The following is a 13,582-nucleotide window of genomic DNA, read 5'->3' on the forward strand; positions in this document are numbered from 1 at the left end:
GAGGGGGTGTGGAATAAAAGGAGGAGGGGAGGAAAGGCAGCAAAGGAGGGTGAGCAAATTGCTTTTCCCTTTGCAATGGTTAAATCCGAACCACTGGTAAATGGCCTTTCAGTGGGGAGGGCAGCTCATTTGTGATACAGGTACAAATGGGCTCAATCAGAGAAACAACCCCACAGGCACTTCCAATTCTTTGTGTGACATTCAAACCCTCCAATGTTTTCAGCAGCTGATGATGGGATTTGCCCTTTTTCTTTTTTTTCTTTTGCGTGAACACAAAAATTAAAATTACTTGAACGCTTTCACCGAGCAAGTCCTCACCATCATGCTTTATTCCTCCAGGGGCTCTGGGAAATAGACTGAGAGTCTTTGCCAGCCTGAATGATGCTGTGATTCTGTTTTAGGGGAGCTGAGGGAAGGCAGTCCATGTGAAACCCTGTGGGCTTTCTCCAGTGTGAGGGAGTTTTGGTTTTGGCAAAAATGAAGGCACAGGGATTTGTGCCACGAGGTTCCATCCCTGCTTTCCAAATCCATTTCCAGACAGAACCCTCACTGCAATTCTCATTGGGGTTGATTATTGGTGGCTCCAACACGAAGCACTGGCAGTTCCTGGGCGGGCTGATCCCAGGTGGTTTTCCTTCCCCAGGGAGTGGCTGCCAGCCAAGGAGCCCAGGAATATTCTACATAACATCTTTTGGTTATTGCCTGTAGTGACTTCTAGAAAATGCAGCTTTTAAGTCCCAAGGGCTGACTTCTGTTTGCTGTGGGGAATGGATGGAAATGATGCTTTTAGTCAAGATTACCATCAAAAGGTCCTTATGTTTGGTGATATATTGAGAGAAAACCTAGGAAACTGCAGCAATAACAGTGGGGTATTTTAAACAAACCAAAATTATGGTGATGTCCCTAACTTTTGGGTGTCTGAATGCAATCCAGTATTTTCTTATGATCTTGGGCACATCTTTCAATTTCCCAGGCTCCTTGGTCTGACAGCTTAAACAGAAAGTCTTTCAGGCCCTGGACTCTCTTAATGCATTTTGTGCTGAACCTGCCTCCAGGCAAAAGGGAGAAAATGAGCAGAGAATCAGAACAATCCTGCAGCCACTAAAACTCCTCTCCCCAGCCGAGGTCAGTGAGCTCTGCCAGGTTCTCCAGCACTGCACTGAAGTTTTCCCTTCCTGTTTTGACCTCTTGCAACTCCTGCTAAGGGAAAGTATGCTGCAGGATCTTTTTTGGAGTTGAAATGCTCTGACATGATAGAGGGCAAGGGATTGGAAAAGTTGATGTTTTAGGCTTGTACAGTTTCCATCATGCAAATGAAAGTTTGAGGAAGGAAAGAGAAGTTTATGGGGTGCTTGAACCATCAGGGATCTGCATAGGGCAGGATGATCATGAGTAGAATGCACTGTTATTAAATATAATTCTAGCTCCTCTATAATGAAATATTTCCTAATAGTTCTAAATGGATAAGCTTCGGAATCAATGTGGCCTCAATATTTCGATCTGTGCCCTCAAAATCCATACTGAGCATCATATTTTGCACATCCTCTTACCTTTCACTTAATGTTATGTACTTAATATATAAACATACAGCAACACCTGAGGGAGCCTCCTGTATTTTAGCAGGAAGCCACCTGTTCTGCCAGGGCTGTTTTTCCAAGCAGATGGTCCCATGATGGATTATCTGCTCCTCACCCACCACAGTGTCTTCCTGAACAATTTGCACAGATGTTTATAATGAGGTTTTCCTGCTTACACAACACTTGCACATCCACAGGACAAAGTGGCCTTCTGCTGAAAAGCCACCCAGCCTGAGAAGTTTGTTTCTGTGCTAGGGAAGAGCTTTCCCAAGCCTGTTCCCAATGGGATCTGGCAAGACACTTTGGAAGAGGTTGGCATGTGGTAACAAAATAAGTACAACCTCTCCCAGGCTCATCTGTTAAACCAAAGTTACATTTATTTCATGAAACAGAAAAGCCAAAAAAATAAAATCTGCTGGGAACTGCAGAAAATGAAGAGAAAATGGCTCTGGAATGTTTTTTGTAATGATGAGGAAAAAGAAAAGTGTGTGCTGATGTTGACCAACACGTCACAGAATCATTTAGGCGGGAAAAGCCCTGTAAGATCAAGTCCAGTCACAAACCCAGCGTTGCCAAGCCCAGCACTAAACCATTCCCAAGAGCCACATGCACACATCTTTTAAATCCCTCCATCCCCACTCTTTTCCTCCTGCTGGAGCATGGTTTAGGGGAGGTGCAGCCCAGTTGCATGGGGGCTGCAGGAACCTCTCAAACCTGCTCTCCACAAACGTCAGACCTACAGCAGGGCACCTGAGGCTTTATCTCATGACAAACACCCAATTATTCCCACTAAAATCCGTGGCTGTGACACATTCAGGAGCTGTGACCCTTTAATGGGATCGCGGACTGTGACACGCTGAATTTGTTCCCTGTGTAGCTTCCCACCCCCAGGTCCCAGCAGGTCCTGGAGTCAGGATCAATTTTTACATTCCTATTTGCACCGTGCTGGATGAAATTGGAATCTGAAAGCTGCAGTGGCTTGGGCTGAACCTTTGAACATCCTTATGGCATTTCCATCAGAGACGTCGTCTCTCTTGTGGATGCAGAAACTCAAAGGCAGAGGATCATGTTAGACAAAGCCTAAAATAGTGAGAATTGGGAGGACTGGGAAGAATTTCTACTTTTTAGATACAAATTCTACTTAAGAGATTCAATGAGCTCATTGATCCACCAAACCTCTTATTTATTCACAGAGTTTTGGTATGGGAGGGCATGAAATGGTGAATTTTGAGCTGCTGTTGTTAGGTGATCATGGGAATTCAAATATCTGTATTTTAAACAATTAGAACTTTACTATCTATAGGAAAGAAACAGGAAACATAAAGGCAAAAAAGTCATACAATCAATTAATTAATTGTCTGCAGAAATCTGTGAAACCTAAGTTATAATTTAATTAGTTTTTTCTTGCAAGCTAAACACCAGGCTGCAATAATGGCATGCAAGTCATGTTGAGCACATATTAATAATTTTTTATTTTCTTCATTGAACCTGATCCCTAAAAGATAAGATACAGAATTATGTAATACCTCGAGGAACTAAGAATATGTGAACATTCAAAATAATAATAATAATAATAATAATAATAATAATAATAATAATAATACCTTTATCTTTTCACTGGCTCTATTTTCTCAGTCGGTCTGATTTCTCCAAGATATTTATACAAGTACAGACCATAATTGTGCTAATAAAGAGGAAATTATACTGATCTATAATTAGAGTAATAAGGAGAAAGGTACAGCAGATCATAATTGAACCAATAAGGGGAAAATATAATCATGTTTAATGATTATATTTTGCATGAGGGTTAGTGTATTCTGTATACTTAATAAATTGGTACCCATTTTCATGGTGTGTATCTGAAACACTTTTCCTGATATTATCAAATTACCCTTCAGATCTATTGTTGGGCACTTCTGCTGGCCCTGTAACTCCTCTGGGGTGAGGAATAAGCAAAATAATAGAATTTCAGATGGGTTTGACCATCAGCTTCAATCATCTGCAGCAACATTTCATCCCTGTGCATGTTTATTTAGTGTGTCCCTGGTTTAAATCCATGGATATACAGGTGGGCAGTCTCCTAACAAGGGTGGGATTTGGAAAAAGAAATACAGAAATGGTTGAGAGGTGTAACCCCACAGGGTCACTGTGTTTGGGCATGGAAAGATGCTCTGCAAGCAGGACGTGCTCGAAGGACAAGGCAATGATTTATTTCCTAATATTCACAGCAGAACAACGTGGCTGCAAGCCCCAGAGCTGAGCATCAGTAATTCCCTACTGCTGCTGCTGCTGAGCTCCTACCTTGTGTGGGCTTTTTTTCCAACCTGAAAATTTCCCAGCTCGCAGCTTTGATGTGTTTCCCCGCGAGTCCTTGAGCTGCTAACTGTCCCCTTCTCAGCAATCTTCCCCCTGTCTGCAGTTTGACCTCTTGGAGCTCGTAGAGCTGCAGTTTACTTGTTTCCCTCGCAGCTTTTTCTCACAACAGGGCGGTTTGCTCAGAGGTTCCAGCCAAGGTCGTGCAGATGCTCGGCGTGGAAATCCAGCCAGGGATCAGACACAGAGCTGAGCCCTCCCAGGGGAGTTCAGCAAGGCTCAGCTTTAAAGCAGCCTCCTCACATCTTCACAGAAGTGACATCAAATGCAGTTTGGATATAACTGTCTTGTTGGTTTCCCTCTCAGCCATTAAAAAAATAAGGATGTTTCCTACATTTACTTTTACTTTCCTCAGACATGCCCACTCTTGGTGTGTGACATCCTTTACTCTGAGGTGACACCTGCAAAGATTTTCAGCCCAGTTACCCAGGCAGGAGTCCAGGTGCTGTTTTTGAGCTGTGGGTGGCTTAGAAGGGCAGCACCAAATCTGGTGAACGGGATCTTCATGTGCAAGGTCAGAGAACACCTTGGGAGAGAGGCTCATGTTTTCAAGCAGAAACATCTGAGACGTATTTCTCCAAATATTTTTCTCTCTCAAAGATTTCTCAGCTCTGCTAAGTCCTGAAGATCAATGGAAAGAGAATTTACAAGAGCATGGAGTAACAGGACAAGGGGGGATGGCTTTAAACTGAGAGAGAGGAGGTTTAGGGGAGATATTGGGAATTAGGAATTGTGAGGGTGGGCAGACCCTGGCACAGGTGCCCAGAGAAGCTGTGGCTGTCCCTGGATCCCTGGAAGTGCTCAAGAACAGGTTGGATGGACTTGGAGCAGCCTGGGGACAACGGGAGGTGTCCCTGCCATGGCAGGGTAAGAACTGGGTGGGCTTTGAGGTCTCTTCCAACCCAAACCATCCTGGGATTCCATGATTCTGTGATAATATGGAATGTGTGTGAGTTAAGATATTAATAATACTTAGGTAAAATCCTGAGGGGCAATAATGGTGAAGTAAATAATAAAAAAATACTATATTTTTATAGTAATATGTACTATAGTTCTATATACTATAGTTAACTAAGTAAAAAATACTGTATTTTTATGTATTTCCATATACATTTATATATGATATTTATTGTTCTCTAAGCTTCTTAGACTAACAAATATTCATTTTCCCTAGACCTGAACTTTGCTTTCATTTCTTCAGACACTTGGGCATTTCTTTGATCAAAGTACCCGTGTCAATGTGACAATGATTTCACATTTGAAAGAACAAAAAGACACTTCCATATTTTGTGTTGGTTTTTAAGAACCTCACCCTAAGTGAGGTTTTTATATATTTCCTTATAAAACCTCATTAGATAGATAGATAGATAGATAGATAGATAGATAGATAGATAGATAGATAGAGATATTTTTTAAAAAGGCAAAACCCATAAAAGTAAGAGTATAAATACAAATATGTATGTAGGTGTATAGCATATATATATATGTGTATATACATATATAAATATATATAAAAATATATATACTATATACTATATACCCTATAACATATAACATATAACATATATATAAAATATAAATGTATATTTATATATACGTAAAATATATATAAAACCTCCACTGGTTTGCACCTCCTTTTCTTCCACTCTCCCATAGGATCACTGAGAAAATGATGACTCTCCACACAATTACTGAGGGCATTAAATGTGGTTAATCTCTAATTTTTGCACAGGTATTTTTAGCAAGCTAAGTAATAACTAAAAAGAAGTGTTTCCTCTCACAGTGCACAGTTGTAAAACTTTAATTTATATGTTAATTTTTTTTAATTAAAGAGGGGAAAAATAGAGAATTTGGCTTAGTTTTCTTTAAAAATACAGCATAAGAGCCGAACATTGGGCTGAAGGACAGCAGTGGAGAGGGCTGACATTTACCTGAAGACATCCAGGTAACCCCAAGGCTGAACTTGGAGTTTCCTGATGCCTCGGAAACAGCCTGAGAACAGTGGATTCACTCATCCCAGGGTCACCTTGTCAGAAAACTCCACATTTTGCATTTACTAAAGCAGTGCCTCGGAGCAGGAGGCTGCTCCTGGTGCCCTGGGCTCTCTGAAGAGGAGCAGGGAGGGGAAGGCACAGCCCCAACAGCAAACGAAGGAAAAAACGGACAAGGTTTGAAAACAGATGAAGCCAGAAGCAGCTTTTAGTGTTTGAGTCTCCTGCTGCTGCTCTGCTGCTCAAGGCAAAGAGGTTGAGAGCACGAGCATGGTCATAAGCAACTGAAATTTGCTTTAAAGTGGCCTCTAACAAGATTTAGGGGTTATGATTCATCCCTCTGATGTCAGAGAAATGAAGGAAGTGTGTGTCACCTGGACACGTCCCCAAATGGGCTGAGGAGGCAGCAGAGAAAGGCAGCAAATACTGAAACACTGAGAACTGCCTCAGTTTGAGTAGCACCATTCAGTGTTTCTTGCACTTGAAAGGTTTTCATCAGCAAGAGCTGTCACCAGAAATAATTCTGAATTAATCTAATTATAAAAAAATTATTAAATTTTTATTAAATATGTTACTATTAAAGTTTTATTAATACATATTTATTGCTAATTATTATATTATATTATATTATATTATATTATATTATATTACATTACATTATATTATATTATATTATATTATATTATATTATATTACATTACATTATATTACATTATATTATATTATATTACAATACATTACATTACATTATATTATATTATATTACATTACATATATATTATATTATATTATATTATATTATATTATATTATGTTATTTTATTATTGAATATTTATAGTACACTGGTGAATTAACAATCTTGGTTAAGAATTCTGAAATCCCACTGTATTGCACAGTTCTGTGCAGAAAGTTTAGTGATTTTTCATAAAATTATGGAATCCTCAAAAGGCCTGAGTTGAAGGAATCCTAAAAATCAGCCAGTCTCAACCCCTGCAATGGTGGTTTGGGTTTAGAGTGGGACAAATTCTCTCCAGTGAACATATCCATGCAAAATACCTGTGGAAGGTCTGATCCTAAAGGACATGGTAAAATTACCAGGAGAAATTAAATAATCCTGCTTTCTTGAACTTTCCACTGTTAAAACACTAATTCCCATGCTGGCTTTAAAAACCCCACTTGTAATCTCCATATTAAGGTCTATAAACTTCATCCTTAACTTTTTTATTTCTGCTTTATTCCTCTTCTGTGCGTTGCCAAATATTGCTTTTGTGTAATTGAAACAGAGCTGTAGTTTGATTATTAAACAGGGAAGGTAATTGTGTTCGGCTCTAAAGGGGGAAGCAAATGTGGACAGCAGGGAAAAAAAGCTTAAATTGTGGAAAAATTGCTTTTTTTATTTCTTCAGAGCAGAGCTAGAGAGCAGATGCTGCTGGGGGACAGCAGTCCCAGCTCCATGGGGTGTTGTCTGGGGTGGCTCAGGGAAGGAGGTTTGACAAGAAAGTTTGTAAGGGTGTTGTATGAAATTTTTTCTTTTCCCCATGCCTCTGTTTTGATCTGTACCCTACAGAATTATTGCACTTTAATGCTGTGGTGTGGGACACATCCTCCAGCCGTGGTTCAGCCTGGCTTTGCACCTGCGGCCTGGAATTCTGGTAGGAAAAATACTCAGGAGCCTCAGGAAAAAGGAGGATTTCAGGTGTGCGCAGCACCACGGGTGATTTCCTGTTTGAGGGTTAAGGAAAGAGGGCGAGCAGCATGTGACACCACACAGGTCCCATTTTTAACCCTAAAATCAGAAGGGGACAATGCAGATCTGTGCCACGGCCTGGCTGGGCAGGAGCCAAGTGATGCAGCTGGTGCTTGACATGTCCAGGCAGGGCACATTCCTGTTTTATCTGCCACAGCTGCTAAAACCAATAATAAATACTTATTTACAAAGAAAATACTTATTTACAAAGAAAATCTGAGGTTTGAGTACAGGAAAAAAAATTACAGGTGAGAATGCTCTAAGCAAAATGAGAGGCTTGAAATATTTACATTTCTATTTATTCCTATAAACAGATGCCCCACGCACAGAGCAAATCCCTGTGTTCCCCCAGCCCTGTGCCTGGTTTTGCCCAGCCTGGGGTTGTCCCTGGAGCATTTCCAGGGCAGCTCTGGGAGCAGATGTGGGATGGGAGGCAGATCAAGTGGCTGCTGCCAACTCTCGCGAGCTCCATGTCAGAAAGAGTTGATTATAATGTCAGCACCGGCCAATTTACGGGCTTAAAGCAGCAGCTGCACCGCTGCATTTCCCCCAGGGATCCCAAGAGCCCCACTCTTAAAAACTTTGTAGTTCCTTGTAATAGAAGCAGGGTAAGTGATTCTCTCTTTGCACGTCTCTGCCTGCCGGGATAATTTGCGGTTCAGCCTGATTTGCGCGGGGATTGGGATCGCAGGGAATGCTCTGCTCTGCCCATTTGTTGCTCTCCGGGGGAAGCTGTCTCTGCTCTGCAAATGGAACGGCGTGTGTAGCAGAGCTTGGCATTATTCAAGGGATCCTGGGCTAAGTAAATTAAGCTGAGCTAGAAATCACTTATTAATTCAACCATCTTTCCTATTTAAATAGCGATTATGTAGTCCGGTGTATAGATTTTTTTTTGGCTGGGTAAAGATTTGCAAGGGGGAGGAAAGAGGCTTTGAGATAAATAGTGTTCCCTCGCTGAATAAGAATGCAAAAGTAGAGTATGTTTAACTTTTGCTGGGGGAAACTACTAGAGCAGCAGGTTTTTACAATGTGCAAATACACTGTTTGGTATAACTCTGCTGGGCTGGTGTTGACGAGCTAAAGCAATCTTCTGACCCTTTTACTCTCATTGTAACAATCAAGTAATGTTTGTTTTGCTCGGTTTGCTTTACGTTGCTGAGTTTGGTTTAAAGCAGCATTAAAATCCTTATTAAATGTAATATTTGCCAGGCATTCAAGGTGTAATAATAATCCTCTGTCACTTGTTACTTTTGTTAATATTGGCAGAGTGACCTGGGAGTAGATGAGTTCTCTCATTGAGTAGTACAAAACTTCTGTGTTTTTCAAGCTTGATCCAACTTGTTCTTTGAAATGCCAGAGCTAATTTAAAAGGAACAGAACTGATTTTTTTGGGTTTTTTTCTCACTACCATTATGATCTAAAACTATTGCCTCTGTATTTTGCAATGCTACATTGTTCATCCCATCTCTTTTTAATTAACAGGAAAGTACAGGAGAATAATTAATTTTAATTAGTATTCAGGTGGATTAATCTTGAGGAACTTTAAAGTCTCTTGTTTTTCTTAGCATCATTTTCTCTTCATAATGACAATATTTTAAATACTTTATTATGTCCAGCTTGTTGTGGTTTTGTTGTGATCAAATTCACCGAAGTACCAGTGCCACAACAGACTTGGAGAAATAACTTCTCCCATCTCACAGTGTTACTGGGCGCTCCAAAACCCAACTGGATCCCTCCTCCATCATTATCCTTCTCCCAGCTCTGGTGGCTTTTCAGGATTTTGGGTTTGGTTTTGCAGAGGGGCTGAGAGAAGCCCTGGGATGCTCAACACTAATGATTTTTTAAGCACAGATTTACAGAGCAAACCAAATCATTCTTCTCACCTCTCCTTCTATGGCCTCTCTTAAATCCTCTTGAGAGTGTTTTAAAATGAAACGTGCTGTGTTAAGAAAAATAATCCCAAGTCTGTGTTGGTTTAGCAGGTTGGAAATATTCAGCAAACCTGGTAAATTCTGCCCAGTTGTCTCAGAGACAGAGTGCTTTAGCAAACTTGGGTAAATACAGGCTCTTGTTTTGGTCTCTGTGCAGGTTTGGGATGGATATCAGAAAAGGTTCTTCCCCCAACCCAGAGGGTGCTGGGCACTGCCCAGGCTGCCCAGGGAATGGGCACAGCCCCGAGGCTGCCAGAGCTCCAGGAGTTTTTGGACAACACTCCCAGGGATGCCCAGGGTGGCATTTCTGGGGTGTCTGTGCAAGAACAGGAGCTGCACTGGATGATCCCTGTGGGGCCTTTCACACTCCGGATATTCCCTGTTCCCATGCCTGGCACAGAAAGAGGGGAACCAAAGCCAGTGAATTTGTGACTGAGCCTCCTGCCCGTGCCAGGGCGAGTTGTGCTGACCCAAACTCCCTGGGAGCTGCTGGACCCCGTGAGCTGACAAATCACATCTCTACTATTTAACCAAAAATGGGACAATTGCAGGTTTCTCTCAGTCAGGCTGAATTCTTGGTAGAATGTAAAACCAACTCTGAAGTCCATCACCCCCCTTTGCCACCTCATCTATTTTATTTTAACAAAACAACCATAAATGTTTATCTTCTCTAAAATTTATCTACTTTCTGTCTGTTTAGATGAATGCTAAAAATATTGTCCCTGAAGATTCCTCCCTGCTCCTTTGATGCTGTCTCAAAATCAGGAGCCCCTTCGCACAAAATCTTCCCTTCCACCCCTCTGCTGCATTTTCCTTCCAAGAACAGGCAAACAAGCAGGAGGAGCTCAAATTGGGCCACAGCTGTATTTTCCAGAGAAATTATCCTCATTCCTTTTAAGGCCACGAGTTCTCCTCATTAACAAAGAATGGCCTGTTTAAAGGGACAGGACAAAGCATGCCATGTGTGACTGGGAAACTGGCAAAAAAAAAAAAATAGAAGGGAGCTTTGTTGAGCATTTTCAGATATGTAAACCATAGAAATGGATTTATGCAAATGGGCTTTTTGCGAATTTTCAGTTTCAAGGATGGTGCTGAGGTTTTATTTGAAAATGTTGGGGTAAGTAAGATTATTAGAGTGCTTAAATGTGATACATAATCAACATTTATATACTTAGCTTTAAGGTAATACTAATTATCACTTGGAAAAGTTCTCAGGAAGGAAAGAGCAGACCTTACCCAAATTATTAGGCACTATCTTCATATATTCAAAAATCCTTGATGTTTTAGCATTTTAACATTAATTCTAAATAGTAGAAGTATGACTGCTTCATATGACTTCTGGCTGTAGACTTGGTTCAGATGCTCTAGAAAAACAAGATCTTAGAAGAAATTATTCATGTAGTTTTTGGTTGGTGGGTAAATCATCTGCACTGGTCAGAGCCTGCTTGTATGATTCCATGTCTCCTGGTTTGTCTTCCCCAGTTCTACACTTTTTAGCAAGAGAATTTTTCTGAAGTACTGACCAAATACTAAATACTGAACACAATCTTTGCAACACAAATAACCAACAAGAACTTACAGTTTAAAACTTCTGTGCTTTGTGTAGCGGCACCTTCTCATTTTCAGATCCTCTGGGATGACTTGCACTCTTATTTAACAGACCGTTTTGGTACTAATATATTGCAATGCTAATTCTGAATTTTATTTTTCATTTATTTTTCATTTTCTGAATTAATTTTCATTTATTTTTCATCCTGTGTTCCAGGCATCATGATTTGGACAAATGGTTTAAGTTTCTTCACCGGGTTTCTGATGGGCTTTCTCCTCCTGTCCGTGTTCACCAGTAAGGTGGTGCCTGAGGAGAACATCATTGCAACCCAGAAGGGCAAAGTCAGAGGGACCAGCCTGCAGGTGCTGGGGGGGACAGTCACAGCCTTCCTGGGAATCCCTTACGGGCAGCCCCCCATTGGGAAGCTGAGATTCCAAAAGCCAGAACCTCGGGAGAAATGGGCAGATGTTTGGGACGCCACCAAACACGCAAACTCCTGCTACCAGCTCCTAGACACAACTTACCCCGGCTTTGCTGGCTCAGAGATGTGGAACCCAAAAACCAACCTAAGTGAGGACTGTTTATACCTGAATGTGTGGGTTCCTTCTCCCAGGCCCAAGAACGCCACTGTCATGGTGTGGATTTATGGGGGCGGCTTCGAGTCTGGGTCCACTTCCCTGCCTGTCTACGATGGGAAGTTTCTGGCCAGGGTGGAAAGAGTGGTGGTGGTTTCCATGAACTACAGGACTGGTGCACTGGGATTTCTGTCCTTGCCAGGAAACGAGAAAGCTCCTGGGAATGCAGGTTTGTTTGATCAAAGGTTGGCACTTCAGTGGGTCCAGGAGAACATAGCAGCCTTTGGAGGCAATCCCAAAAGCGTGACTCTGTTTGGAGAGAGCGCTGGCTCGGCCTCTGTCAGCTATCACCTCCTTTCTCCTGAAAGCCACCCTTTATTCACCAGGGCCATCATGCAGAGTGGGTCTGCAAATGCCGCCTGGGCTGCAATCACATCTTCTGAGGCCAGGAACAGAGCAGTGGCTTTGGCCAAACAGCTCCAGTGTCCCACCAGCAACGAGTCAGAGCTCCTTTTCTGCCTCCAAGACAAGGACCCGAAGGAAATAGTGGAAAATGAAATTTTTGCCGTTTCAGAGAGTTCTCTTTTACAAATAGAATTCCCCCCGAGCGTGGACGGCGATTTCCTGACGGACATGCCAGAAGTATTGGTGGAGAAGGGTCTTTTAAAAAAGACCCAGATCCTGGTGGGTGTTAATAAGGATGAAGGTTTATCATTTCTGGCATACGGAGTGCCTGGCCTGGACAAGGACAGCGATGGCTTGATCAATAAAACCCAGTTTGAGGCAGCTTTAAATCTGGCCTTCCCAAGAGCCAGCAAACTGGCCATAGAGTCCATCATCTTCCAGTACACAGACTGGGAGAACCTGGGAAAGCCGGAGCACTACCGGGATGCCATCGACGACGTCGTCGGGGACTCCATCATCATCTGCCCCGTGGTGGAGTTCAGCACCAGCTTCGCCCAGCTGGGCAACCACGTCTTCTTTTATTTCTTTGAGCATCGCTCCTCCAAGCTGCCCTGGCCAGAGTGGATGGGGGTCCTGCATGGCTACGAGATCGAGTTTGTGTTCGGGCTGCCCCTGGAGAGGAGAGTCAACTACACCAAGGCTGAGGAGCTCCTGAGCCGCTCTATGATGAGATACTGGGCAACTTTTGCCAAAACTGGGTGAGTTTACTCTGGAAGTTTGGTTGGTTGGTTGGTTGGTTGGTTGGTTGGTTGGACATTGTTTCAGCAGGGGAAAAAGCTTGGGCAACTTTTGCCAAAACTGGGTGAGTTTACTCTGGAAGTTTGGTTGGTTGGTTGGTTGGACATTGTTTCAGCAGGGGGAAAAAGCTTGGGCAACTTTTGCCAAAAGTGGGTGAGTTTACTCTGGGAGGTTGGTTGGTTGGTTGGATGTTGTTTCAGCAGAGGAAATCTCAGGCAACTTTTGCCAAAACTGGGTGAGTTTACTCTGGTTGGTTGGTTGGTTGGTTGGTTGGTTGGTTAGTTAGTTGGTTGGACGTTGTTTCAGCAGGGGGAAAAGCTTGGCTGTTTCAGTGCTGCTTTGGAGCCTGATGGAAATTATTAATTGATGGAATGATGGAAAGAGATTAATTGTTCAGTTATCCAGAATTCCTATTTTAGTTCTGACAAAAGCACTAAGGTTTCAGTAAAATAAACTGTAGATGTTTGCTCCCTGTATTGGGCAAGCTTAAGGGATCAATGTTTATCCACCCATAAAAGCAAATACAAAACATTTCTTTGCGAGGGCAGCGGTTGTTCCAAATGCAGGTAATGGTTTCAAGGGTTGGAAACAAAATATTTCAAACACTATAAAAGACTTCCAGCAGTAGAAGTAGGA

At 42.1% G+C, this 13,582-nt stretch overlaps 1 protein-coding gene across 2 annotated transcripts in view; it reads left to right on the plus strand.

Moving 5' to 3' along the window:
- The window catches only part of BCHE (butyrylcholinesterase), a 50,179-nt gene that overhangs the window by 14,174 nt on the left and 22,423 nt on the right, over positions 1-13,582 (plus strand). Inside the window, exons 1-2 of one of the 2 annotated variants that reach the window (XM_058812374.1) lie at positions 8,173-8,296; positions 11,385-12,906. In XM_058812374.1, the coding sequence (XP_058668357.1) occupies positions 11,390-12,906 (1,517 nt within the window). In that variant the 5' untranslated portion in view covers positions 8,173-8,296; positions 11,385-11,389. Of the gene's footprint in view, positions 1-8,172; positions 8,297-11,384; positions 12,907-13,582 lie in introns of those variants that run through there. The other variant, XM_058812375.1, reaches the window with a different exon arrangement.

This window comes from Ammospiza caudacuta, chromosome 11 (genome assembly GCF_027887145.1).
Source record: "Ammospiza caudacuta isolate bAmmCau1 chromosome 11, bAmmCau1.pri, whole genome shotgun sequence".
NCBI lineage: Eukaryota > Metazoa > Chordata > Aves > Passeriformes > Passerellidae > Ammospiza > Ammospiza caudacuta.